The sequence below is a fragment of the Eubalaena glacialis genome, chromosome X (assembly GCF_028564815.1).
Source record: "Eubalaena glacialis isolate mEubGla1 chromosome X, mEubGla1.1.hap2.+ XY, whole genome shotgun sequence".
In the NCBI taxonomy this organism is placed as follows: domain Eukaryota; kingdom Metazoa; phylum Chordata; class Mammalia; order Artiodactyla; family Balaenidae; genus Eubalaena; species Eubalaena glacialis.
This window is the reverse complement of record NC_083736.1, coordinates 78,648,862-78,675,845: the sequence shown is the minus strand read 5'-3', so window position 1 is coordinate 78,675,845 and position 26,984 is coordinate 78,648,862. Positions and strand designations below refer to the sequence as shown.

Sequence of the window (26,984 nt, the reverse complement as noted above, 5' to 3'; positions counted from 1 at the left end):
CAAACCCCTTTGCGTTGTTGGTGGGAATGTAATTGGTGTAGCCATTATGGAAAATAGTATGAAGGTTCCTCAAAAAATTAAAAATAGAACTACCATATGATCCAGCAATTCCACTCCTGGAGATTTATCCAAAGAAAACAAAAACACTATTTTGAAAAGATATTTATACCCCTATATTCATTGCAGCATTATTTACAATAGCCAAGATACGGAAGAAACCTAAGTTCCCATCAATAGATGAATGCATAATGAAGAAGTGGTATACATATAAAATGGAATACTACTCACCCATAAAAAAGAATAAAATCCCATCATTCATGACAACATGGATGGACCTTGAAAAGTGTTCTTTTTTAAAACTAAAAGTTTAGCTACCTACATACACATAGACACACATTAAAGATTTGGGAGCACTTAATAAAGCACTATAAAGCTTATCATCATCATCATCACCATCATCATCCTGTAAGGTTTGCTTAAATTCCAAGTTTTCTCCTCCACCTACATTGGAAATAAGCAATGGCTTTTGCTCTATGAGCCATCAATATAATACAAAAATGATTCACAGGCATCTAAAAAATTGGGTGGAGACATTTTTAGGTTAGGATAATTATAATATATATAGAAAAAAAGCACTGACAAATATAGAAATCAGTGTTTTGGAAACCCAAATTTAGCTAATATAATGAATGAAGTTCCTGTTATTAAACTGATGTAGTTAATCTTTTTGTTCAGTGGAGATACCGAAATTGTATGTTAGTCTAAACTCCATATTAGAAAATTTTAGTCATTCAACTCTGGCTCCTATTAGGCCAATGGTTCTTCCTGGACACACAAGAAATAAACAAAATGCAATGACATAAAAGCAGTTCCCATTTGTGTGACATGAAGCTTGCCTTACAATATTACTCATTGAAAAAGTCAAAGATAGTCACAGAAACAGAAATGTCTTAAGTTGACCGTTAAAAAGGTTGGTTTGGTTCTTTTTAGATAGATCTCTCCTGTCTTACACTCACAGAAGAAAGGCCTAGGACCACTCTGTCCTCCTTATGACCACTTCTTAGCATCCAAGCCAACTGAATAAGAATATGAAATGCATCTTGAAAAGGGAAGGGTGCTGATTCCAATCATGCTATCAGGCTAACTGGCATTATACCATATCATGAAGCTAAGATCTCACTGCAAAGACCTGGCAGGATTCTACTTATGGCTCTGCCAATCCTGAGTTGATTGTTGTAGCTACTATTACAGGATTGGATATTCACAGGCTCAGTTTCCCAGGGAGTTGGATGGCAGCTGAAATTCCTAAAAATATTTTGTCACGATAGAACTCGAAGAAAAAAAAAACCAAACAGATGAAGAATCTGCTATCTTTTAAAGAGTGAACACTACAGGAATTTCATTTGAAGCACTTTATTACTTCCTTGTAAGCTGTCAGTTTAAGTCTCTCTCAGGCCAAATTCCATGTCTGTCTGTTTGAAATGGTTCATAAACTGAGGAAAGGGGAGTAGTCATATTTTGGGAAATTCAAAGGCACACATGACTAATCCGTGCTTTGAGTGTGATCCAGGGATATTAGCACTTCTTCAGATCTGCAGAGAAAGATGGGGATAAAAGTCCTTCTTCTTTTTCCCTCTATAACCCAAAATATTTTACAGAAAATACTAGGTAATAGGATTATTTTGTATTAATGACCTATCAGGGAATTAAGACACAGATTGCACAATAGAAACAGAGACAGAAACATGAGATGAGAATATCAGCAGTGCAATATATGAAGGCAAAAAAAAAATGAAATTTCATCATTTTTTAGTAACTCAATAAAAGGCTGGATGGAATTTGAGAAAAATCTGACTCACCAAATGAATTTTATTTCAATGTGTTGTAATGTTTTCTCATATTGTTTGGTGCAGAACAGATGTTCAAGAAACATATGTTAATGAAAAGACAACCCTCAGAATGGGAGAAAATATTTGCAAAAGAAGCAACAAAGGATTAATCTCCAAAATATACAAACAGATCATGGAGCTCAATATCAAAAACACAAACAACCCAATTAAAATATGGGCAGAAGACCTAAATAGACATTTCTCCAGAGAAGACATACAGATGGACAAGAGGCACATGAAAAGATGCTCAACATCACTAATTATTAGAGAAATGCAAATCAAAACTACAATGAGGTATCACCTCACACCGGTCAGAATGGCCAGCATCAAAAAATCTACAAACAATAAATGCTGGAGAGGGTGTGGAGAAAAGGGAACCCTCTTGCACTGTTGGTGGGAATGTAAATTGATACAGCCACTGTGGAGAACAGTATGGAGGTCCCTTAAAAAACTAAAAATAGAACTACCATACGACCCAGCAATCCCACTACTAGGCATATACCCTGAGAAAACCATAATTCAAAAGGACACATGTACCCCAAGGTTCATTGCAGCACTATTTACAATAGCCAGGACATGGAAACAACCTAAATGTTCAACAACAGGTGAATGGATAAAGAAGGTGTGGTACATATATACAATGGAATATTACTCAGCCATAAAAAGGAACGAAATTGGGTTATTTGTAGAGATGTTGATGGAGCTAGAGTCTGTCATACAGAGTGAAGTAAATCAGAAAGAGCAAAACAAATATCATATATTAACGCATATATGTGGAATCTAGAAAAATGGTACAGAGGAACCTATTGCAGGACGGGAATAGAGACGTAGACATAGAGAACGGATATGTGGACACAGGAGGGGAAGGGGAGGGTGGGATGAATTGGGAGATTAGGATTGACATATATACGCTACTATGCATAAAATAGATAGCTAGTGGGAACACGCTGTAAAGCACAGGAAGCTCAGCTCGGTGCTCTGTCACTACCTAGATGGGTGGGATGGGGGGGTGTGGGAGGGAAGTCCAAGAAGGAGGGGATATAGGTATACATATAGCTGATTCACTTCATTGTACAGCAGAAACTAACACAAGATTGTAAAGCAATTATACTCCAATTTAAAAAAAGAAACATATGTTAAATGAAAATCATGAATTATATACATTTTTATCTATAGATAGATATTAATTGATGATAGATACATACATATATACATACATACTATATCTCTTGGCCTATAGTTACATAGATATAATCTCTAAATGGATATCAGACAATATTGTCGAGAATAGCACATGTGGGTCCTATCGTAGTGAAAAAAGAATTATCATCAGTAATTAGTATGTTGATTATACATATAGAAATTAATTTTTGAAGTAATTTTTAGATACCTAAGTACAGTTAAATTTCCCAAGTATTTTAATGACCCTACACCAATGCACACACACACACACACACACACATTTTTATTTATACTTTTCATTTGCTAAATGAGATACGTTTAATTAATACCAGAGACTTTAGCATAGCCACTCTCTGAATTATCTCAAGATCTGAATTAGTGGGGTTTGAATGAATCAGTTTCCATTATATAGAGGAAATATAACGAAGAGGAAAATAAACATCTTTGAAATGGAAAAATGATACACATCAAAAAAGGAAATAAAATCACATAAAGTAGAAAATTTGAAATACCTTTTTGCTAAGCAGATAAAACAATATGGCATACCTGATATTACTCTGCATTTTTAAGAATTTACATGTCAAGCTATATGAATAATAGAGAACTCTTCTCAAATCTAAGCATGATGACTTAACCATTTTAAACCTTTTTACTTGCATTTTTTTGCTTGCAACTGTTGGGGGGAAAATAACAATTTAAAGGCAAAAATAATATACAAAAACATCACTATATTTAAAAAGAGATCTCATGATCATTGTATTTTGTTACCCTTAGACCCCATTTTCAAATTGCAAATGCAAAGAAATAATATAAACAAATGGAGAACAAGTTTCATTTACTTAGGCAAACTCAGCAGGGTTCAAAGAGGCTTCTCCAGACATATGACATTGAAACAGAAGGTAACAGCAGACTCTTATCAATAATTAATTTGACAGTTGTATGTAAAATTATACAGAGCTGTAAAATATTATCTCTTTCTTTACAAAAAAATGTTGAGACATAAGGACCTGAAACAGGAAAATACTGTAAAGCATTTTAACAATCATTTGGGAAAAAAAGGATAATTCTCAACCCATAACAGATCATATTAAAAATATCAACCGACTTCTTCAAAAGTATATTTAAGTAAAATTAATGAAAGTTAAGTTTGTAATGGATAGTAAGTGTAATGCCAAATATGAAACTTACTGATAGCTAAATTGCGAATTGATTCTATCTCAATTATCTTTGCTAATGGAGGAGTGAAGAAGTGTGTCTAATGCAAAATAATGCATAATCCCAGAATTATTTCTACTTGGCTTACAGAGCATTTTTCTTCTTATATGACTGGAAGTGAGTAGGATATCCTTGAGCATGTAAAATAAATTAATGTATTCTAAGAAGAGAAATGACTATAGAGCTGTGCAGATTCTTCTTCCTTCCCGTTTAATGATTTTTCTACTGTCTGCCATTTAGACTGAAGTATTTATGCTTTTCCCTACTCACTCAATCCTTTATCTATCTCTATCATCTCATTCTAGGCACAAGCAAAGGGTTATGAATTGAGGAGTCTTTTTTTTTTCCAATAATTCTCACTGTGGTAAATCCAAGTTGTAAGACAGAAGGCCAAGGCTCTAATCCAAGGAAGGAGGCTCCGTTATCTTGTAGGAATTGAAGCATACATGCCAAGTAAACTAGGAGGGGATGAAAACCTCAAACTGGATTTTAACATTTACTATAAGACATCATGATGATGAGGAAAAAATATGGGCCCTGGACTTTAAAACACCAGGGTCTGAAACCCAGTTCTGCCACTCAGTTGCTCTGTAACCTCAAGCAATTAATTTAAACTCACTGAGCCATACATTGTTTACTTGAAAAATGAAGACAATATTCATAAGGTTACTATAAGATTAAATGAAGTGTATATAAAACACTTAGCACCCATGCCTGGTACATAATAGAAACTTAATATATATTACAGGTTTTTCTCAACAGATAAGGTACCGAAGTTTACTCAAGAGTACATTAGCCTCAAAGCAATTATAAAATCCTTTTTTTCTTCCATCTACACAGGATACATCTTTCATCAGGACACAGATCTGATTATTTACATGGTACTGATTCTAGGCTCTGTCAATGTATCTTAGAAGTCAATAAATAGATTATCATTTATTGAGCACCAAGGTAATATATTTCAGGCACTGTTATGCCCTCTATATTCATTTATATGCACAGGGCTGCTTTCTTCTTGTATCAGAATTTGTTTATAAATATTTAAAGTCTAAAAAATCATTATCTAATCCCCAAAGCCTGAGTCTCTTCCTAAATTCTCTATCTTAGCTAATGACATAATCATCCAACTTATAACCTAGGCTAGACATGAATCATCCTAGATTTCATCCTCTCGCTCTCTATTTTGATCAGTTATCAAGTGTGATTAATTCTAATTATGAAGCAACTATGAATCTCTTTTCTACTCTACTGAATTCTCCTCAACTCAGGTCCTCAGTATTTCTCCCTTCATTGCTACTTACCTTCAACAGCAATTGTTTTTAAAGCATTTACTCAGTTACTTATCAGTGGTTCCTTTTACCTACCGCAGCTTTTTTTTTTATTTGAACAAAATCCTATATGAAATAGAACATGTAAAATTCTGAGGCAGAAGTGGGGAACCTAGAAGTACTTCCCCAATCCCATGTCAGCCAGTAAGGAAAGTCCTTGAAAGACCCTTTGGAAAACCATTGGTCTATAGGGAAAATCCTAAACTGTTAAACAAGATAGCTTCACAAGCTGGTTTTTCCCACTCTTTCTAACTCTAACTGTATCGCCTATAAGTCTCGCATCTTAAATCTCTGCTCCAGTCTCTTCCACTTAATTGCTATTCCCCCTAGCATACCAGGTCCTTTCTCATCAGTGTATATCTGTCTACAGAGGATGTTTTTCCTCTGATTCTCCATCTGTCCAACACTCAGTCTATAAGACATAACTCAAATCTCTATGAGCATTACCCAACTTAACAAATTGATTTAGTTGCTCCCATTCTGTGATATTATAGCACCTTGTATGTACTTGTATTATAGTCTCTATCATACTTTAATGAAATTGAAATTATTAGTTTACATGACCTTCTCCCTAATTCTACTGTGACAAGGACTACTACTCATATAATTTTGCATTACCTAGGACCTAATACCCAAAACACATTAGTTTTTTTTAGTTTTTTGTATCATTGAAGATACAAAGATCATAGTGTCATTAAATACATTTTCTACCACATAGTAGCTTTAATGATTTTTAAAGGTTCAGTTAGAGAAATAGCAAGCTTATTTTTTTTCAATTCTTTTTTTTAAATTGAGGTATAGTTGCAAGCTTATTTTTAAGTGTTTTATGTGCTTTTATGTTCTTTTTTTTTAGAGAATCAAAAATGCAAATTTATGAGACCGGTATTTTTAGGGGAGTACTGTTTATCACAGTGTTCGATGAAAAACACTGAATCATTATTTAAGACAATGACTACTTGCACTTTCTTCTTTTCTAATCATAAGGTACTACCAGGGATGATGCATATTATTTCTACATTTTATCCTAGAGTAATAACATGGAAAAGATACACAGATGCCCAGAACTTTTGAAAACAAAAGGAATATTATTGAGACATATCAACAAGCAGGTAGGTATACTACATCCCATAGGAGGCTTTGAGAAAATGTTAGTTTGGCCAGTCCCCCCTGCCCCCGCCATCTCTGCCCACAGCACACAAAAACATACATACATACACACAATAAGGCCTTGAAAGAGGTTTCTTACAAGGAAATGATAATTAATTTTTAAGTCATGTCCATTTGATTTGAGTCACTGGAGTAACAAAACTGTTTTCATGAATACTCAAAAAAATTCAATAATGTAACCTCTAGTAGAGCTTGAAAAGCTCTGAAGGACAAGGCAGTTAGATCAATTTTAGTTCATTTCAAATGCTGGGCAGTATGAAGAGACAAGGCTGATCATCGGATGGATTTTATTACCTGTCGGAGTGATAAGTCCTGGTGATAAGAGGCCTGGGACTGAATGGGGCAGAAGGCGAGCATTGTCTTGCAACACTCCCAAAGAACGCTTAGGAGGCCTGCCAGGCCTTGAACTGTTGAAAAACAGACAAAGATCAGGTTAAAATATGCTCTTTGGAAATACCATCACTTGCTACATTCGCCTAAATCTTGTTTAATTGCCAAGAATGATAGAATTTTATATTAAAGACTATTTTCATTGATTACTAACAGACCAATACTTTATACTAAACTTCCAAAATAATTATGGCAAGCATTAAAACCATAAGAGATCAATTTCTAGCTTAGATTCTATTTACAAGCCAGCACTTTGCAATACAGCTTACCTGTTGTGAGAAACCCAAACCCCGCTCTTAAAGCTACACTTGATCCCTGGTATTAATACATGCAACTGAGATCTGAGATAGGGGCTCACAGAATTAGGATTGTATAGAATGTGAAGTGATTAAGTCTCTGCTCAGCATGCCAGAGGTGAGGGGTAAAAAGCTGATATGTAGAATAAGGCCTGATGTTTACTAGCATTTCCACAGCTGCTGGGAGCCCACAGGGAACAAAGAACCCCTGCCCTCAGTAGGTTTTTTCCTACCTATTATTTAAACCAGGCTGTATAACCAGCAGTACACTCTCTTGGAGTGTCTGTACTAAGGAAACCTGCCACCTTTGCAATCTAGGCTGTTTTTTCTCACAGATTGATTGGTATTTTTAACTGATGAGTTGATGCTAAACTTAAAACATTAACCTAACTTATTTTATTTGCACATTCTTCACCCAGGTGTGAACAGTTTGCAGTTGCAAATGTTAATCCATAAAATAATGAAATAGAAAGTCAGTATCAGGCTTCCATCTTGTACCCTAATACAGTCAGTGTACTGAATATATCATTTAGAAGCTGTCACCACATGAACAGACTTATAAGTCACTGAACATTAGGATCAAGTCATTCTCAAGTCATGCAGTATATTTCAAATATTACTTTCTTAATGTTACTTAAAATACTGCTGTTGCTTCTTAGTAGAAATGCAGTTTACAAAGCTGAATAAGAGGGATTTTGACAAAATACTGCAAAACACTATATTAAATAACCCAAGCTGCAAAAATTTATAAGGTTCAGATAGAGAACATTTCCAAAAATGACTTTTTGTTCACAAAGAAATTTAAGTTAAACCTCACTCTATCAACTTTGCAGTAGCAAAGTGCTCCATCAATGTAAGACAAACTCTGCTTTTAAATGAAGACAACTTCTAGCAGCCTTATACAGAGGTACTATTACCCAGTTCATTTTTCATACACTGTGCTGATGTTATTTTCTTTCATTGTACATCAATATTGTATATCAATCTAGCATGAAAGATTCTTTTTTTCTCGTTTAATGTTTCAATTTTATAAACTGCATCTCCTCTCCCTCTTTCTACTCAAGTTTGGGCTATAATTTATTTTCTTTAATTCAGAGTTGTTATCCTGTTTGTCCTTGCCCTGTTTTATGGCTTCCTAACTCTTTGAAGGAATAGTGATAAGAAAAATATCCAATTTACTTCAAATGCCCTAAAGGATCCCAAGGTCACTGAACAATATTCATCAGGTTATATCCAGTCATTAGAAAAAGGCACTTTTTGTTGAATAATCGTCACCAAGTCCGTACTTTCCAAGTGATTCTTTGTGTCTTTCTATTTGTCAGAATTCAAGCCTACTAACTTTATTAAAGCCCACCTGATAACTCTTTGTACTTTTCCAGCATAAAAATTTCAGTGCTGTCTTTATGCTCATAATCAATTTCAGACAGGCTGTCTCCAGAAGAAAGCAGCCTGATGCTCACTCTACTTCCCTGAGCCAGTTGTTGACAGTATACTTTGGAAGCTATAAGGTTTAAATAGTTCTGTTCCAAATTTATTGGTCAATCTCACAATTTGATGTAGCTCTTTTCCAATAAGCTGACTCAGGCTTGGGGGGCATTAGATTGCAGGCCTCTTAGTCTGATGGTTCTGCCTTAAATTCCAAGATTTGAAAAATTTGGTCAAATTTCCCACCATCAGATCTATATTGGGGAATTCATGGCTAATGTCACAAATGGCTTGGTAGTATTTACTACAAATGCTATAAGCCAAGAGGATCATATTCTCCATCCTAACATTATTTTCAGTTTATACTTTTATGATGTTGGTATGATTAATTGTGAGCCTCCCCAACTAAAATGTAAGGTCATGAAGGCAGCACATATGTCTGTTTTTGTTTGTCACTGTACCCTGAGCAATTCTCATGGTGTCTAGCACACAGTAGGGGCTGGTAAATGGTTAATTAAAATCAGTTAATGAGTAATGATAGGATACATTATTTTGCCATGGCTACAGTTTCCAAATATTCCTTAGATTGCTCTATTATTGACCAAATAAATAGAAAGCCATCATTTAATCATCAGGTAAACACTTTTAAACTTTGGACTTTACGGCAATTATAAGAGCTTCAAAATATGATCCAGTCCAATCTGACTATTTACAAGGTTAAAGAAGGGTAGATGATACTGTCTTACGTCTGAAAGTTCCTACAAACTTCAAGACCCATTCAAGGGCTGAAGGTTCCAGCAGTTATTCATGTGTAATGACAGTTTCACTTATTCAATCATCCAATAAACAAACATGCACTAAGTGTCCATTCAGTGTGTATCTGGCATTGAAACTAGGTATCAGGGTTACAAGGTTAAAAAGTTAGCTTGACAAGGGCAAGGGTTTTGGTCTGTTTGTTCATTGATATATTGTGAGAACCTAGAACAGCTTCTGCCTTTGAAGAGCTTAAGGTCTAGGGATAGAGATGTGTGTTTGACCTGCTATTTAAAATTTATGATTAACTCTTTAGTGAGTATGGCTGTGTGATGTATCCTTCCAAACTTGTTTAAACTTATCAGTGAGAAAAATCATATTCAGATGCCTTTGTTTATACTCTTGGAAAGAAGACTTGGGCCCCTAGGGTAAATTAATTAAAATAAAATTTGTGAAGGTGCTTTATAATCAATAGAGCTCCATACTAATACAAGACAGATTTATTCTTACTTTTAGACCAAATAACCCTCAGTAGTAAGACATTCCTAGCAATAAAGTTCTTGCATTTCTTTTCAAAGAACACAAGCCTGACAACATGATGAAAGACTATGGAGGACTCTGTAGAAAGTTGGGAAATATTCTTGATAGATGATCTTGCCACACTTCTTATCTTTAAGAGCTTTATTAGCATTAGGCAGATATTTACATATTAATCAAGACAAATAAACATGTGGTGATTTAACTAGAAAACTGTTATTTGGATGACAATTTAATCAGCATAGGTTGAAAGGTTCATCACTGCAGCATCCTGTTTCTGCTAAGATATTGATTGTGTTACTGATTTCAGTAATGCTTTATTTTACAGGGCACAAATAACCATGTAATTACTCTTTAAATGAATGATAATTGCTTGTTGGCAATTATTTGTTTTCAGTTTAATTACAAGGTTACTTGTACTCTGTAAAATAAAGCAGGCCCTTTTTAAAGTTCCCACCCAAATGGCTCGGTGGATATATCACCCATGAACACCATAAACAAAACTTTATGGTACAAGGCAAACAACCCGCCAAAATAGCAAAACTCTTATTAAAAAGCTCAGCTAAATCTTTGAGATCATCAGCTTTATAAAATCAACATTAGGTGTAACATTTATAGGTGGTTTGGAAGGAAATTATACCAAAGAATCATGATTTTCTCTGGGTCCAGGTCATCCTATAACATAATTTATCCTGATATGTATTTTACCCTTCACTCTGTAAACTTCTTCAGAAGAAATGAAATAGTAACTCAGCTTCCTGAGATTAAAGAAAAAACCAAATTGAAATATGTATCAACAGTATTTCATTTTTCTGCAGTTGAAGTGGATTACCATCAGAGCGCTACCTCAAAGTTTATAAACTTTGTAGAGTTGACGGGTCCCTAAGAAAGAAATTCAGTAGGTCTTCTGGTGTCAACAAGATATGACACAGTCTGTGAAATATTTATTCCAAGTTGTAATAAAGTAGCTGATACTTTGCTCATTAAGATTATGAAATTTCACTGTTGGAGTTATTTTTATCTTGTATCATCAGCCATTTGTATATGAATCAAGGAGTAAACAATTGAGTAATTTTATTTCAAAGAAAAAATATTATTAATAAATTAATTAGTGATATCATGAGACTTCAAGATATTTAATGTAAACCATATATGGTCAGCACATGATTTAGCGAGGAACCACAAGTCATGTTATCCTCTTCAATGAAAGTTTGGCTTACTACTCTTTAAAGAAACACTCATAACATTCTTGGACAAACTGAGGATATAGTGGCAGTTAACTGTGGTATTAGCAGCAACTTGTAAAGATCGCTGCAATTGGATTCCTGAAGTGGGAGCTGCGAGCCATGAGCCATGACCTGGGATTCACTTTTCAGAGCCATCACTGATATTTAAAATCCCTTGGGATAGTCCCTGAATGTGTCATTTTTTTCAATTACATCAGAAGCCAAGAAAACCAAGAATGGCATTAGCTTTGAAGGTGTTGTTTACCTGACTGTGAGAGTGCTGCTCTGACTTTTCAATATGCTTGTTAAATTAAATAAGAATCTTTCTATCAGAACAATAAGACTTTTAATTGCACTGTGGATTAATAATAATCTCTTAGGCCTGACATTTATTACAACATTTCAAGGATGCCAATGGTAGTTAAACTCTACCTGACCTTTCAGTGTTTATGAAGAGAAACAAACTCTGACCTCACAGCAACTTAAATCCATCTTCTCTCAGTGTTAGCAAACTGATCACTTGTCTAACTATTGCACTGGATTGTATTCTCAACCAGATCAAAGGCAGCAGCAGCCAATTCAGCACCCGGGAAAAAGTCATCCATGCAAAATGGGCAATTAACATTAATCATATATGAAATTGTTCAAGCTGATAACTGGAACCTGGTCACTATGGTAACTCTCATAAAATCGTGCTTATGTTAAACTGGGCGTCAATCAGCTCTTGGTTTATGGGAACTTAAAGTGTGGCTCATCATGTCTCTAGGAGCTATCAACACAAGGAACAAAAAAACACACCAGAGGCAAGGTCATTTATATTCCATTACCATTTACTCCCTTTTTCAGTTCTTATAGGCATATCCAAAACTTAAATTTGAATGCATTAAAAGCATCAATACCAGCATTCCATTAGAGTTAGGGAAGTTAAGGAAATTATCTTTAACATAAGGGTGTTCAGGGGATGAGGGAAAACCTTCCTTGTTAGGGTCATGTATTACAATACCAAGGATCATGTAGAATAATTCATGTTTAGCATTAATCTTATGATTGTCATAAATTGGATAATTTATAGTTATTATTTTAAATGGTGATATTTAATTCCTTTTCTAATGCTGAATTTCTATTTTTACTTCAATAAAAAAAGAAATCTGATGTAATAGACAATTTAAGGGTTGACTACTCACTTCTTAGAAAGTATAAATGTGAAGCTATTTTATACTTCATTTACTTGACTCTGCTCCCTATTTAAATTAAATGTGCTCTAAGCCTGGTGTTAGCACCTTTAAACAAGTTTAGTTTTTGTCATAAATTGACTGAATTCTAATAAACGTCTTAGTATAATTAACAAAGATTGTATAACAGAAATGCTGGCATATGACGAATTCTTAGTAGCCTCTTTTCGTTCTGCTTATGTAATTCCAATTAACATCAATGGAATCATTGCACCTTAGTAAATCTTAGAGTGAATCAAATTAAATAACTATTTCCCTAAAGACGCAGACGTAGAGAGTGGACTTAAGGACACGGGGAGGGGGAAGGGTAAGCTGGGACGAAGTGAGAGAGTGGCATTGACATATATACACTACCAAATGTAAAATAGATAGCTAGTGGGAAGCAGCCGCATAGCACAGGGAGATCAGCTAGGTGCTTTGTGACCACCTAGAAGGGTGGGATAGGGAGGGTGGGAGGGAGACGCAAGCGGGAGGGGATATGGGGATATATGTATACGTATGGCTGATTCACTTTGTTGTACAGCAGCAACTAACACAACAATGTAAAGCAATTATACTCCAATAAAGATGTTAAAAAATAATAATAAAATAAAAGGTTTAAAAAAGAAATAACCATTTCCCCTTCTAAAGTGTGTCATATCACTGTCAGACACAATGTTTTTAAAATACAGGCATTCTTGAATTCAAAGAATGTGTCACTGCTCAAAAATTTGATATTAAGAGAATGGTAAGAAGTTAACATTCACATTTGGATACATTCCACTGGCATCTCAAATTCAAAATATGCCTCCCCAAATCCCACTCCCCGCACCTTCCTTCTCTTGTTTTGTCAGCAATATAGGCATGCTTTTCCTTGCCAAAACTATAAACTTGAGGGTAATTTTGATTCTCCCTCCACCCCTCCCTTCATTTTCAGTCTCCAATATTTTTGTTCCATTGTAATATATGTTGCAAATTTCCATCTCTATCCATTCCTATTTCTAACACCCTACTTCAGGCCCTCATCACTTCATGCCCAGGTTATGTTCAACAAGTTGTTTCATTGTTCCAATCCATTCTACATAAACTGTGATCTGAATTTTGGTGAAACATCCTTTCATTATGTCATCTTTTGCTCTAGAACCCTCAATACTTCCTGACTGCATACAAAATAAATTCTAAATGCCTTGGTCTAGCAATCTGCCCCAATATATCTTTCTTCCCTTTTCTCTAATTACTTCTTAAATGAATGTTCTTCTCCAGCTGGATGAGTAGATTCACTATCTGCTAAGCGTAGTATTTGACCCTAGAACCCTTCCATTGTGAAATGTCTTCAAGGTATTAGGGTTCCTGGGGACAAATTTTGTTAAGCTCCACTGTCTTGGGAAGGTTTCAGTATAACCTGCTGTAAACGGTGCTGTTTTTCTGAAAGGCCACTGCCTTTTACTTTGTGTCATCATACAGGCTCTCTTTAATGATTATCACAAAGGGAACTTCAGTACCAGCATTAAGGGAGCGTGTTACAACTAGCCAAAATATTATTTTTCATGTCTGGCAAATGAAGTCGCATTGGTAATTGTCAGTCTGTGCATAATCCCATGATGATCTCAAGAGTTAACATTTCATGTTTGAATGTCAATCAGAAACTGCAGGAGTATGGTGTTAATATCACAACCCTGGAGAGCTTAGGAAGTTGAGTAAGATTTTTAGGAAGCTGATCACTATTAACCCGACTGCATTAGTCTCTATGGTTAGGAATACAGCCTGGAAGCATATATTCAATTGATAAATACAGAAGCCAGTTTCCTTGCTGATTCAAAATCTTTTTAAAATTTTGCTCTACATGGATAAATATTAGCAACCCATATTAAAATAAAACTACTTTAAACAATCTTAGATATTCAGTGTAATGCAGTGGAAAGCACTAGGACTTAAACCTGAGTTCTAATCTCAGTTGTGGGAGGCAGAGTTCCAAAATTCTCCTCCATCCCAAGATTTCCAGCCCTAACTGCTAAAACTGTGAATGTAATGAGATATTAAGTTATATTACATGGCAAAGGTGATTTTCTACATGTGATTAAGGTAACTAATCACATGACTGAGATAATTGAAAAGGAGATTATCTAGGTGGATCCAATCTAACTATATGAACCCTTTAAAAACAGAAAATTAGAGAACACACCATTGCTGGTATGAAAATGGACAGCGTTATATGTCAAGGAATGCAGGTAGCTTCTAGAAGCCAAGAGCAACCCTGGGCTGACAGCCAGCAAGAAAACAGGTACACAAGTTTTACAGTTGAAATGAACTAGCTTCTGTCAACATCAATGAGCTTGTGAGCAGATTCTACTGCAGAGCTTCCAGATAAGAGCCCACCCTGACGAACACCTAGATTTCAGCCTTGTAAGACTGTGAATACAGTCAAGCCCCTCCAGATTTCTGACAGATAGAACTGTGAGACAGTAAATGGTTGTTATTTTAAGTTGCTAAATTTGAGGCAATTGGTTGCACAGCAACAGAAAACTAATATACCAGTTTTGCCATTATTGAGCTGTGTGACCTCAGGCAAATTACATGACTATTCTAAATATGTTATCTGATTTTACGATTAGAGATGTAAACTAAATAATCTATTAATCTGATCATTAGAATCATGCTACATTTCTGGTCAAAAGCAGATAATTCATTAACTTCTAAGTATACATAATTTTCCACTTTCTCATGTGTCTATTTTAGCTCATATTTTAAGTAAAGCTGCTGGATTGGCCCTATGGAAAATTACTCCAAAAAAGGGCAAAATATGTGCATAATACTATAGCATTATCCTCACCTTATAGTTGTGTGTAGATAATTAATCAATATATGTGAACACCAGTTTGAAAAGCTAAAAGTGCTATACAACTTAAAGGAAGAAAATTCTGACACATGCTGTAACATGGATGAACCTTGAGGACATTATACTAAGTGAAATAAGGCAGTCACAAAAAGACAAATGCTATAAGATTCCAATTATATGAGGTATCTAGAGTAATTAAACTCATGGAAACAGAAAGTAGAAATGTGTTTGCCAGGGGCTGGGAGGAGGGGGGGAAATGCGAGTTGTTCTTCAATGGGCATAGAGTTTCAGTTTTGCAAGATCAAAAAGTTTTGGAGATCTGTTGCATAACAATGTGATTACAGTTAACATTATTGAACTATACACTTAAAATGGTATAGAGGGTAAGTTATATATTACATGTATTTTACCAAAACTTTTTAAATAAATAAATAAATAAAATGCTTAAGATGATACATTTTATGTTATATGTATTTTACCACAATTTTTAAAGTGCTATATAAATTCAACAGTAATATTACTATGCTTGCAGTTATTAATTGACTTAAAATTTCCACTGAAATAATTTTGAAGGCCAAAATAAGGCTAGCCAGAGAGATATATCCTGCAGTTTACATGTTAGAAAAGTAGTTTCCTCATCTGAATGATAGTACTGAAAGAATTTCCAACTCTCCCAACCATCTCCTACTACATGCTTAATTTACGTCCCGATACGTCCTTGCTTGTAAGGCAAAATTCAAGAGCTCAACCTTTACACTTTAATTTCACAACTCTAATTTTTTCTTAAGGTAACTGTAATACATGTAATACATGATTATACACAGATTTCTTTCTCATTTTCCTTCCCCATTCCTTACTTTGATAGGAAAACAGTTTTTTTAGGTATTCCTCCCCCCAAAAACCTTTGCCCCCCATCTCTTTCCCGCTTTGAAATAATAAAGAAAATTTTCATCAAAGACAGAATAGCTCATAGCAGTTGACTAGAAAATAGATAACTAAATTCTAATTTTTCTTTGTTGCTGACTGTGGCATAGTCATGGATAAGTTGCTAAACTTTAGTGAATAGGCATGAAGATCTTCAAGGTGGCCATGGCAGTGGACATGCATTTATAAGGTTCCCTGCCCTCCCTCACTTTCATTTTGAAGTCAGGTAAATTTGGGTAGATTCAAATATCACAAGTAAATCCTGACACAGTGCGGCCTGGATACACATTAACACACTTTTCTAAAAGTCATTTTTCTTCCTAAATCATCGTTCCCGTGAGGCAGCAAAATTCAATAGCCCAGCAAGGGACTATGAACCCAGAAACTGAATTTATGTGTGCCATTGATCCAGTTTGTGACCCTGAGAAACTCAACTTCTCTATGCTTCGGTTTTATCATCTGCTAAATGGGTACCAAAATGATTTGATTCAAGGAATTATGAAGAATTGGAAACTCCCCTCTCTAAAATCCTCCACAATAAAATAATATGCAAGAAGGGAAAAGAAACAGCTAATGTGTGAGCATCTTTGAGCAGAATTTTCCAATTTAAACAGATTCTCACTTTATACAGTAGTGGTGTGGTGCACCATACAATTACTTTGATAATGTTTTTATAGGGGTATCCTTGAAGCTGTTTTTTTTTTCCTTCATTAGCTGTTCTAAGTCAAAAACACTATCACTTTCAGTATGGAATTCTCAAAATAACCTTTTACTTCACTGTCTTCAAGCAAACAAACTTAACAAATCCAACTGCTGGCAAAGATTATTTTCCTATTTCCTTCTAGGTTCCCCTCACCCAGTGTGAATAAACTCTTCCTGTAAAAGAGAACCTTTTCCAAAAAACATGGTTATTTCCCCCATACCTATAACTTACATCTCTTCTTTAACTATAGGAAAATAAAATCAATGCAATTTGCATATTTTAATGTTCCCTCATAAGTACATTTGACCCTCACTAGAATGTTTTACCATTTTCTGAAGCAAAATGAAATTTAATAGCACCCATGGCTAATGTGGGTCTCCATTTCAGATGAGATTTCTTGATAATACTGATGACAATTTGATCCTATAGCTCCTACTAGCAACAAGACAAGGTTGCAAAAAGGGCAATGTGATACAAGTCCTTAAGACTGACTTCTAACTAATGTGACATAAACTTGAAACCAAACTTCACCAGCTTATCCATAAGTTAGATTTAGATTCAAAGCCTATACAGGCCTCTAAGAGTAGGATATGTTGTTGTGGGCACATCCCTGATGGCTAAACCCACAGCACAGTTCAAGGTTAGAAAAATGCCTGACACAACTCAAAATGGAAAACCATAGTTTTACTGTGAGAAAATGAATATATACGCACTTATGTTCATTGTTTAACAGTTGAAATGACAAAATTTATCCCAAAATATAGGGAGGGAAATGGAGTAAAATAACATTAGAAACTTTTTCAAAGTTTACATGAGGGAACTGTGTTTATAAATAAGAAATGAGAGTATGTATTTATTTTGTATGGTTTTGCTTTTGTTTTTTGATTCATGCCATTATCTAGACCATTACTCTTATATTAATATTATTATAATGATTGTACTAGAAAATACTTTTTGTGACAGAATCTCATAGTGTATGTATTCATTGTCTTTGGACTTTCTCTTTCTGGGGGTTGTTTTCTTCTTTGAGAGAATGTTATTTTCTGGCACAGCAGGATAGACAATAACAAATATGCTGTTAAATAACACTCACCTCAAGGCAGGAGGATATAGATAGAAATAAACTTTTATATCCTAAAATTAGAAGTATTTCAAAAAGAAGTGTTTTATCACTGATAATTTTTTTCCAAGACAAATTCAACTAACATGCTTCTATTACATAATTATTAAATATAATTTAAAGCCTGCTCTAAGCAGTGAAAACCTGTTGATTGCTTCTCCTTTTTGGGAAAAAAATAACATTTATCAAGGTCAAAACCACAGAAGATTTAAAATTCTTAAACACTCTTGGCAAGTTAACCCCATCAGTAGGGTGTACTGAGAGCAATGTAACATCCACCTCACAAAAGAGCTGATGATGACCCTCACTCTAATGCTCCTTCTATGTTCAGAACAGCAAGGCATTTCCTTGTATTTCATGTGTACAACACTTTCATCCTTTCAGGCATTGTATGAATGTAAATTAAATTCATCTCAGCACCATGGTAAAGTTAGCAGTTTGTCCCACTCTGCCTGTTGTAAAAAAAAAAAAAAAAAATTAGATGTAACTAGAATATAGCTACTTGTCTTAACTCTAAATTTCTTATTGATAGGGACTATATATCTTATTGAATATGCCGTGCTTGATTGTGCCTAACAAAATTCTTGGTACAAAGTAAACATCATCTAGGAGAGAAGGAAGGAAGGAAGAAAAGGATGGAGGGAGGGAAAGAGAATTATTTTTCATGTTTTATCAGGATACTTTGTACTGTGCTATGGAAGCGCTTTTGTGAGATTCCTTTGGAGCTTTGGAGGCAGAAGAGCCAAATATATTTGGCTCCTGAACTCTCCCAGAACTGGCTTAAAATACCAAAATTAACAGGTGGCAGGGTTACCAATTAGTGCAACAGGAGAGAATCACACCGAATATTTTTTCAAATCTAAACTTTTGAAAGAAAACTTTTTTGAAAATTGGCAGGATATAAAAACTGAAAAGTATTTTCCTTTAGTTTCCTATTTAAATGAAAGGATTGATTCTGCTTCTAATGCACTTGGTTAGAAAAGCCATCCACAAGCTTAGTTTGAAAACTGGGGAAGCAAGGTCAGTGAGGTAACATAGTTTCTATTTAATTCTCAATTTACATTAAGCCACAGGAAAATTAATCATTCTAAATAAACTTCAAAGTAACAGTGAGGAAGGAAGGGGTTTTGCATTTTCCTAAACCCTTGCTGAGAGGCTATTGTATCCTTTATCTTCCTGTCTTCCAGAAAGTTAGTGGTTGTATTTAACTTAAACTATTCATTTACCCTTCAGATATAGCATATCTTGAGATGCTTTTCAATGACTATAAGCCGTTAAAGAGTACAAACTCTCTGACAGCTTCCTTTAAATTCTTGCGTTTACAGGAGCATTTCACAAACCCATCTTCACAACTGCACACATTATAATTTACACGTTAACTACAACAGGGTTTCACCTTAGGCCTGTTGCCAAGAATAATCATTTTAAATCTTTTTATCCTTTCGTAAAAGGATAATTATAAATGTGAAAGTAACAGCAAAGGAAAGGTGTTAAGAAAGCACTTAGAATAATCTCCTCCATTTGAATACAGGAAGGCTGATGAAGAAGAGAAGGAAAGGGAGGCAAACCAATTCTTTGGGTGAGAAGTAACATGTCAAATGCAAGGCATGAAACATTAAACTGAAGGTGTGATAGATCTGTCTAAACGCCCCAAACAGAATCAGCCTGCCTTTGTGCTGGAAGGACAGGAAACTCACAAACATTCCTCATTGGAATTTACTGGTAAAAAGCCAGCAATGAAATATACATGCAAAAGGTTACTCACTGCTTGTACTTCCCATGAGTTGGGGCTGTCCAACAATTTAGCAGCTATGTTTTCCCTGAAGATAAATAGTACGCTCATTTAATTTGCCTTTTGTTACAACCTGAATGCATACAGTTTAATCTTAGTCTTTTCCTCCATACTACAGGTGTTTCCCTTTAGCTAATTAAACATTAACATTGTGCAACTGTCAGTGCTCTAAAATTGGTGGTTAATCACCTCTGACTAAGAGTACTACAGAAAGTCTAAGTAAGTTGTGTTCCAGATAAATTGCAATGAATACAAGATGTTTCCGTCCTCTGAAACATTACACTGGAAGTTCATAGTTTATTTTTCAAGATTTCTACTTTAAATGGCATTGTTTTTTTACAACTTCATTCCTTGAAGGAGTGAATGGTAGTGTGGGATATGAATAAAGGATGTTCTTAGAGGAAGTATGTCATATTATTTAGGACCTCACGTCAAAGTCAAAGACATGAGGGTTTTGCTCAAATATTGCTACTTGTAGTGTTGGGAAATTCCTTTTGTTTTGTTTTGTTTTTAATCAAGAAATGTCCTGATTAATGTTAAGGTTTACATCCTCCTATGAGCAAGCATCTATTACTACTCAAGGTAATATTTTTAATATATGGAGAAATAGTAATCCATTACCAAAGCGATGGATATTGGGTTTGAGACAGTCTGGGACCTGGGACCCTTTGCTGCAGTACTGCAATACTTGCACCTAGACACACCTCTCCTCCAACAACAAAATACAAAGAAACTATAAGGGACTAAAAATAACTGTGTGCACGCCCAGTTGGGGCAAATTCTGGACAGAAAGATACAAAAGACCAAAAAACCCAACTGCCACTTTTGAAGAGCCCAAGGCAAAAACTGGGGGTCGGAAGCAAAAGCAGGGTACTGTGCATGCCCCCTGCACACACCACCACCTAAGGGGTGGGCAAACCACCTAAGCCACCCCTCCAGCCTGACCCCTGGACACACCCCTACCTTCACCCCATATAAGGAACAAGCTCGCCCCCCGGACTCAGGGAGCCAGTGAGTGAGCAAGGGAACCTGTTACTTGTTCTTGCTCCCCCCTGCTGCAGCAGGGGCCCCAATAAAGCCTTGTCTGAATTTCTGGTCTGGCTTCAATTTCTATTGATTGGGGAAGGCCAAGAACTCTGGTCAGAATCAGGCTGAAAGAGAATACAGACAAAATCATGAAATTCAGAAGTCGAATGTATGTATCAGTGAGTGTATAAGTATATAAACTAAAACTCAGAACCCAAGTGAAAAAAAAGACCCTGAATCAGATCCCCAGTCTGTCATTTGGGCTCTGAAAGCAGTTATGTGCCGGAACCAATTTTTACCAGCTTTCGAGCACCAATTATGTGCATCAACTCCTAACTTCACATTGAGGCTTTCATGTTGGTAGCTTGAAATAGGCCGTGCTGGGAGTATTTACACCACGGAAATCAGCCAATACTACAAATCAGGGCTCCACTCCCACCCTAACCCGCAGCCAGTTGTTAAACATTTACCAGAACATAACTGTCTGAGAGGAAACCATGGTGGTCATGTTTTCTAAATCAAATAATTCTTCATTTGACCTTGCCATTTTCATATTTTATATAATTGAAAATAAAACTATTATATCTGCAATGAAAAATCATGAAGAAACAGTGTAAAGTATCTGATTTTAGCAAAACTTAACTATGAGAAACATATCTATATACCAAAAGATATGGAAAGCTATTTTCTTAAACATTTAGTAGTCCTGGAAATGAGCATATTTAGAAGCATAAGAGTATTACAACAGATTTGGAACTGCCATTATAATCTCCACAATCTTGGGTGAGTTACCCCACCCCTTGGACACCATTCCTCTATATTCGTAAGCTGAAGATGTCAGCTTAAATGACTTCTGTTCCTTCTATTTAATATTATAGGATCTTTGGGATAATACCAAGGAGCCTTCACTTGCCTCCATATGGGTCAATTTTTCCTGTCTTTTTATGGGGGGGCAATAACATTCAGCATGGCTTATGGAGAATTCAATAGCAACTCTCACCCTTCAGAGTCTCGAGGTTTTTTATTGGATCTTCCTACATTATCATGAATTCTTTTTTTCTGTGCATTAACTCTCCACAAAGGTAAATGGGTAGCAAACTAAACCAACTGCATTCTGAGCAACAATGTCCTTACTTCCAGTTAAGATTAACTATTTCAAATCCAAAATTGTTTTTTGTAATCTGAGTAGGATATTTCAAAAGAAATAAGCTGCCTATGTACACATTGGTAGTTAATGCACAATGTTACTACACTAAATTTTTTTTTAACATTAAATTTTTGATATGATGCAAACATTTAAAATGGTGATGATTTTTTAAAGCTCTCTAAGTATAATATATATCAGCAAAGAAACACAAAGCAAGTAAGTTATCAGCCTTTAACCAGAAACAAATATTTATAAGTAATATATAAATCAAAACTGACTAGATTTGGAGTGACAAAGACAAGAACGAATTGATTTAATATTTCAGACTCTGAGTTTATACACTTTTGAGAGAAATGTTATTCAACAGGCAGGCCAAAAAGTATACATTCAAGTGCTAAAGAGAAAATATTGGCATATGAATAAATTGGTCTAGGCCATCTCCATATTTAGTGATAATTCATGATAATTTACAGCAAGTCATAACTATAAAACAGGTATGATTCTTACCTAAATTAAAAATCCAACTTAAAAAAAAAAGTCTAAGTTGACTGCTAAGTAACTGCCAGTCTCCTAAGCAGGGACAGTTCTAAGGAATGATTCACAATATGTATGTTCCCATGGTGGAAAGTACAGATAATGTGATGTGGAGCAATTAAAAGCATTTCCAAAACATTTAATGCTAATAACATGCTAATACCATATCTATGCTAGCAACCTAGCTATCGATGTTTCGGTAAATCATCTACCTGTAATGCAAACTATATTTGCAGTGTCACTGTTCAGCCATACGTTAAAACTATGGTCACTCACTTTTATTTGCCTGTTTAATAAGAATGGATTTTGGTATTAAAGAAATAGTTTATCATAGTTCTAGCTTTTATAAGCATTGTACTTCTTTCATTTAAACAGTTCTTTAATTATAACAATAATTACAGCTGAAATATAGAAATTTACACATCAAAATAAGCCTTATAATATTATGTAGCCCCATGTGGTTACTGAGCACCTGAAACATGGTGAGTGCAAATTGAGATATTGTGTAACTAAAATACACACTGGATTTTGAAATCTTGGTACAAAAAATTAATAATGTAAAATATATCATTAATATTTTTATATTATTACATGTTGCAATGATATTACTTTGGATATATTGGGATCGATAAAATGTATTAAAATTAATTTTACCTATTTCTTTTTAGTTTTTAAATGTGGAAACTAGAAAACTTAAAATTACACATGGGGATCACATTTGTGGCTCATCATATTTCTATTGGACAACATTGGTCTAGAATATATATAGTCATCTGTAAATATTGGTGCATCAAATGATCTTTGTTTTTTAAACCTCATTTCATTGATATTAAAAAAAAGAGTCTGAAAAAGACAAGATGAAACCAAGAGAGATAAAGGTGTCACTTGGTGATTCAGTGGTAGAAAAGAAATATGCATAGTGGCTTATTCCAGAAAAAAATACAAGATTAAACATATTGATTGGAAGATGTTGAGGCTGGGAGTTAGGTGCCCAGTCACAGCTCTGAAGTTACTTTATTCGTTCATTCCACTCATCTTCATTGTGACATTTCTTATATCTTAGTCAGATGTGCTCATGTCTCTCCAATTTAAAATCTAATTAATGTTTTATTTCCCTAACTGTATTTCAAGTTCCTTGAGGATCCCTGCATCTTTATATTTACTTATATACATTATTGATGCTAAAAAATTGTCGGGGTATTAGCAGTCATTCACTATTTGTGAGTTTTAAAAGTTGACCCAGAAAGGAAAATTTCTTATTTAGGAACAACTACAAATCAAGAGCAGTCCTTACAAACAAATAAATTTTTAAAATGCACCTCCAGATACCTTTCTTCAGTTGCTAAAGCCTTGCTCCATGTATGCAAAATGTCACGGCTACATCTTCCTGTAAGTTTGTTATACTATTTGCTCACCTGCAGCCATATGGATTTCACTGCCATTCAGAATTAGGCAGAGATAACATCAATGGTCATACTAGAGCAGGGCTAGCACCCTCTCCATTTAGGCCACACTAATGGGCTGAAAGCACCTTGTGGCCTTCTAAGTCAAAAGGCATGAAATAGACCTCCAAGAATTATGACCAGAGTTTGACTTTGGGGCCTTGCTTTGGACAGGTCATTTGTCAGGACAATCAAGATTGCTTCTGTCTTAGTCTCATTCTAAAGTCCAAGTGAAAAGGTCTCTAGGAACTGACGAAACTGTCCAGCTCATACCCTTCACCTATCTATTGCATTACTATTATAAAGGCTGTTAGTTGCAGCAGTTGTATGACAAAGAAACATAGATGTTTTAATTCCTTTAATATCATGTAGATCAGGTTTTGAGCCTATTGCCAGCTGTACCTAGGCAAGTGATTTGATACTAAGCAAGTCATTTAACCTCTATGTGTCTCCGATTCTTAATCTGCAAATTAGAAGTTTTAACACCTACCTCTCAGAGTTATAGAAAAGACACACACACACACACACACACACGAGCACACATGAGAGACAAAGTATGCCTGCAGAGTGGTGCCTGGTACATAGTCTTTAATAATTGTGCTTAACAATTTAACAGCTATTATTGGTAGTAGTGTTGTAATTAAGAACCTTAGAACTGTTAAATTGATACAGTTTATTTAATTGGTATAACATTTTTCTTTCACTGTAGTATAGTACATAATGAGCATCATATTTTGCTTTTCTCAAATTTCTTATCCATATTGTCTGAGTAAATCTCCTTAGAATTCCATAAGCAGCCTAAAGTTTTAAACCACAGTGACAGAACAATGAAAAAAATACTACTCATGGTTCATTTAGTGTTTATATTCACTTTTTTTCCTCTTTATCAAACTTAAGACAGATGCAGGTATTTTTACTTGCCCAGTCCGGGAAACTGAGACAAAGAGGAAAATCATTTAAACTGGTTTTAGAGACGGTTGTATTGTACTGGAAAACACTTGAATCCATCCATAGCTGCTCAGGTTTATAGTACTTACACATAACTGGAAATACTTAATTCAGGTCTCAGAATACTGTTTTATTTGTTTCTTTGTTTTTATTTAAATAAAACACAAGGGCAAGAGAATTTACCATTATAAAAATAAAATTATGATATGGGTCGCGTTTTATTTAAAAATATAGAAGATACTTAGATCTTTGAAGACTCATGTTGATACTGACCAGGGTTCTTGGTCTTCCCCAATCAATAGAAGTTGACCAGAGGCCAGACAAGAAATTCAGGCAAGGCTTTATTGGGGCCCCTGCTGGGGAGCAAGAACAAGTAACAGGTTCCCTTGCTCACTCACTGGCTCCCTGAGTCCGGGGGGCGAGCTCGTTCCTTATATGGGGTGAGGGTAGGGGTGTGTCCAGGGGGTCAGGCTGGAGGGGTGGCTTCGGTGGTTTGCCCACCCCTTAGGTGGTGGTGTGTGCAGGGGGCATGCGCAGTACCCTGCTTTTGCTCCCAACGCCCAGTTTTTGCCTTGGGCTCTTCAGAAGTGGCAGTTGGGTTTTTTAGTCTTTTGTATCTTTCTGTCTAGAATTTGCCCCAACTGGGCATGCGTGTAGTTATTTTTAGACCCTATAGTTTCTTTGTATTTTGTTGCTCAAGGAGAGATTTGTCCAGGTGCAAGCATTGCAGCACTGCAGCAATGGGTCCCAGGTCCCAGGTCCCTGCCTGTCGCAATGTATTCAATAGATATTTTACTGAAATGCAAAATGCAGATTATATGGCATTTAGTAAAACTCCCTCGTCTTGCTGATTAATAAACTGAAAGCTGAGAGAGGTGAGGTGATCAGTTAAAGATGACCTAACAAGTAAGCTACAGAGTCAAAGCCAGTATCTAGTTCCATCGCTTCTAGTATTCTTTCAACTGCACTACACTGTCATTTTTGTTTAAACTTCCTTAAACTTTGAGAGCATCCTTCTAACACAAAGACAACATTTTCAAAATGTTTTTGCTGTTTTCATGGCCAAAATACGTTCTCAAAATATTTCCATAGTGTGATGGGTGGGAAGGAGAGAGACTCTCTTTGTGAAAATAAAGGGTGGAAACATTTTGAAAATGCTATGAAAACATTTGGCTGCCTTAACAGCCTTAAAGAAAACATTTATTTTGGCCACAGTGACTAAAACATTTGCTTCCTTTGGAAATGCTTGCTGCCAAAATAAAGGTTTGTTTCTTTTTTCATATAGAAGCAAACATTGTTAAATGAAATATTTTGTATTATTGTATACATTATTTGAATATTGATTATGGCCACTCTTAGTGACATCATTGTGCATAGAGTTTGTTTTGTAAAGAAATTAGGGATCCTTGTATTTCAAAACAGATTTAACATTCTGAAGTGGCAACTGTACTGCAACAAAATACCTACATGAGTAATGAGAAATTCAGTCATCCTGTTAAGAAGTTTGTCCTGTACAATGGTTATGTTCATGTAAGTAAAACATCTGGAGTACAAGGTATTGTGTATATCAAATAGCCAGAAGACAGACTGGCTGACTAAACTTTTTACATTTTAGGCTATAGTTGTATTTTCTTGTGGAATTATTCTGTATTCTAAGTATTTTTGTCTACTGAGTGCATAATACATATTAAGAAACTCAATTTGCTTCTACTTGGAGTTTATTTCTGTATCTAGGCTGATTTTAACGTATTTTATGTTACCATTTTAGCTAATGGTCTTCAACTCCAATCCTCCAAATCAAGTCACATACAACTGTATTCATGAATCCATACACGCATCAATTGAAAGGACCTGCCTACGTCTATAAGAGATGGGTTACAATTCACTACCTAA

General features: G+C 35.2%; 1 protein-coding gene across 1 annotated transcript in view; it reads right to left on the bottom strand.

Moving 5' to 3' along the window:
* The window catches only part of DACH2 (dachshund family transcription factor 2), a 611,154-nt gene that overhangs the window by 368,382 nt on the left and 215,788 nt on the right, over nt 1-26,984 (bottom strand). The window contains exon 3 of the mRNA XM_061178171.1: nt 7,076-7,188. Coding sequence (XP_061034154.1) covers nt 7,076-7,188 — 113 coding nt within the window. The remainder of the gene's footprint in view (nt 1-7,075; nt 7,189-26,984) is intronic.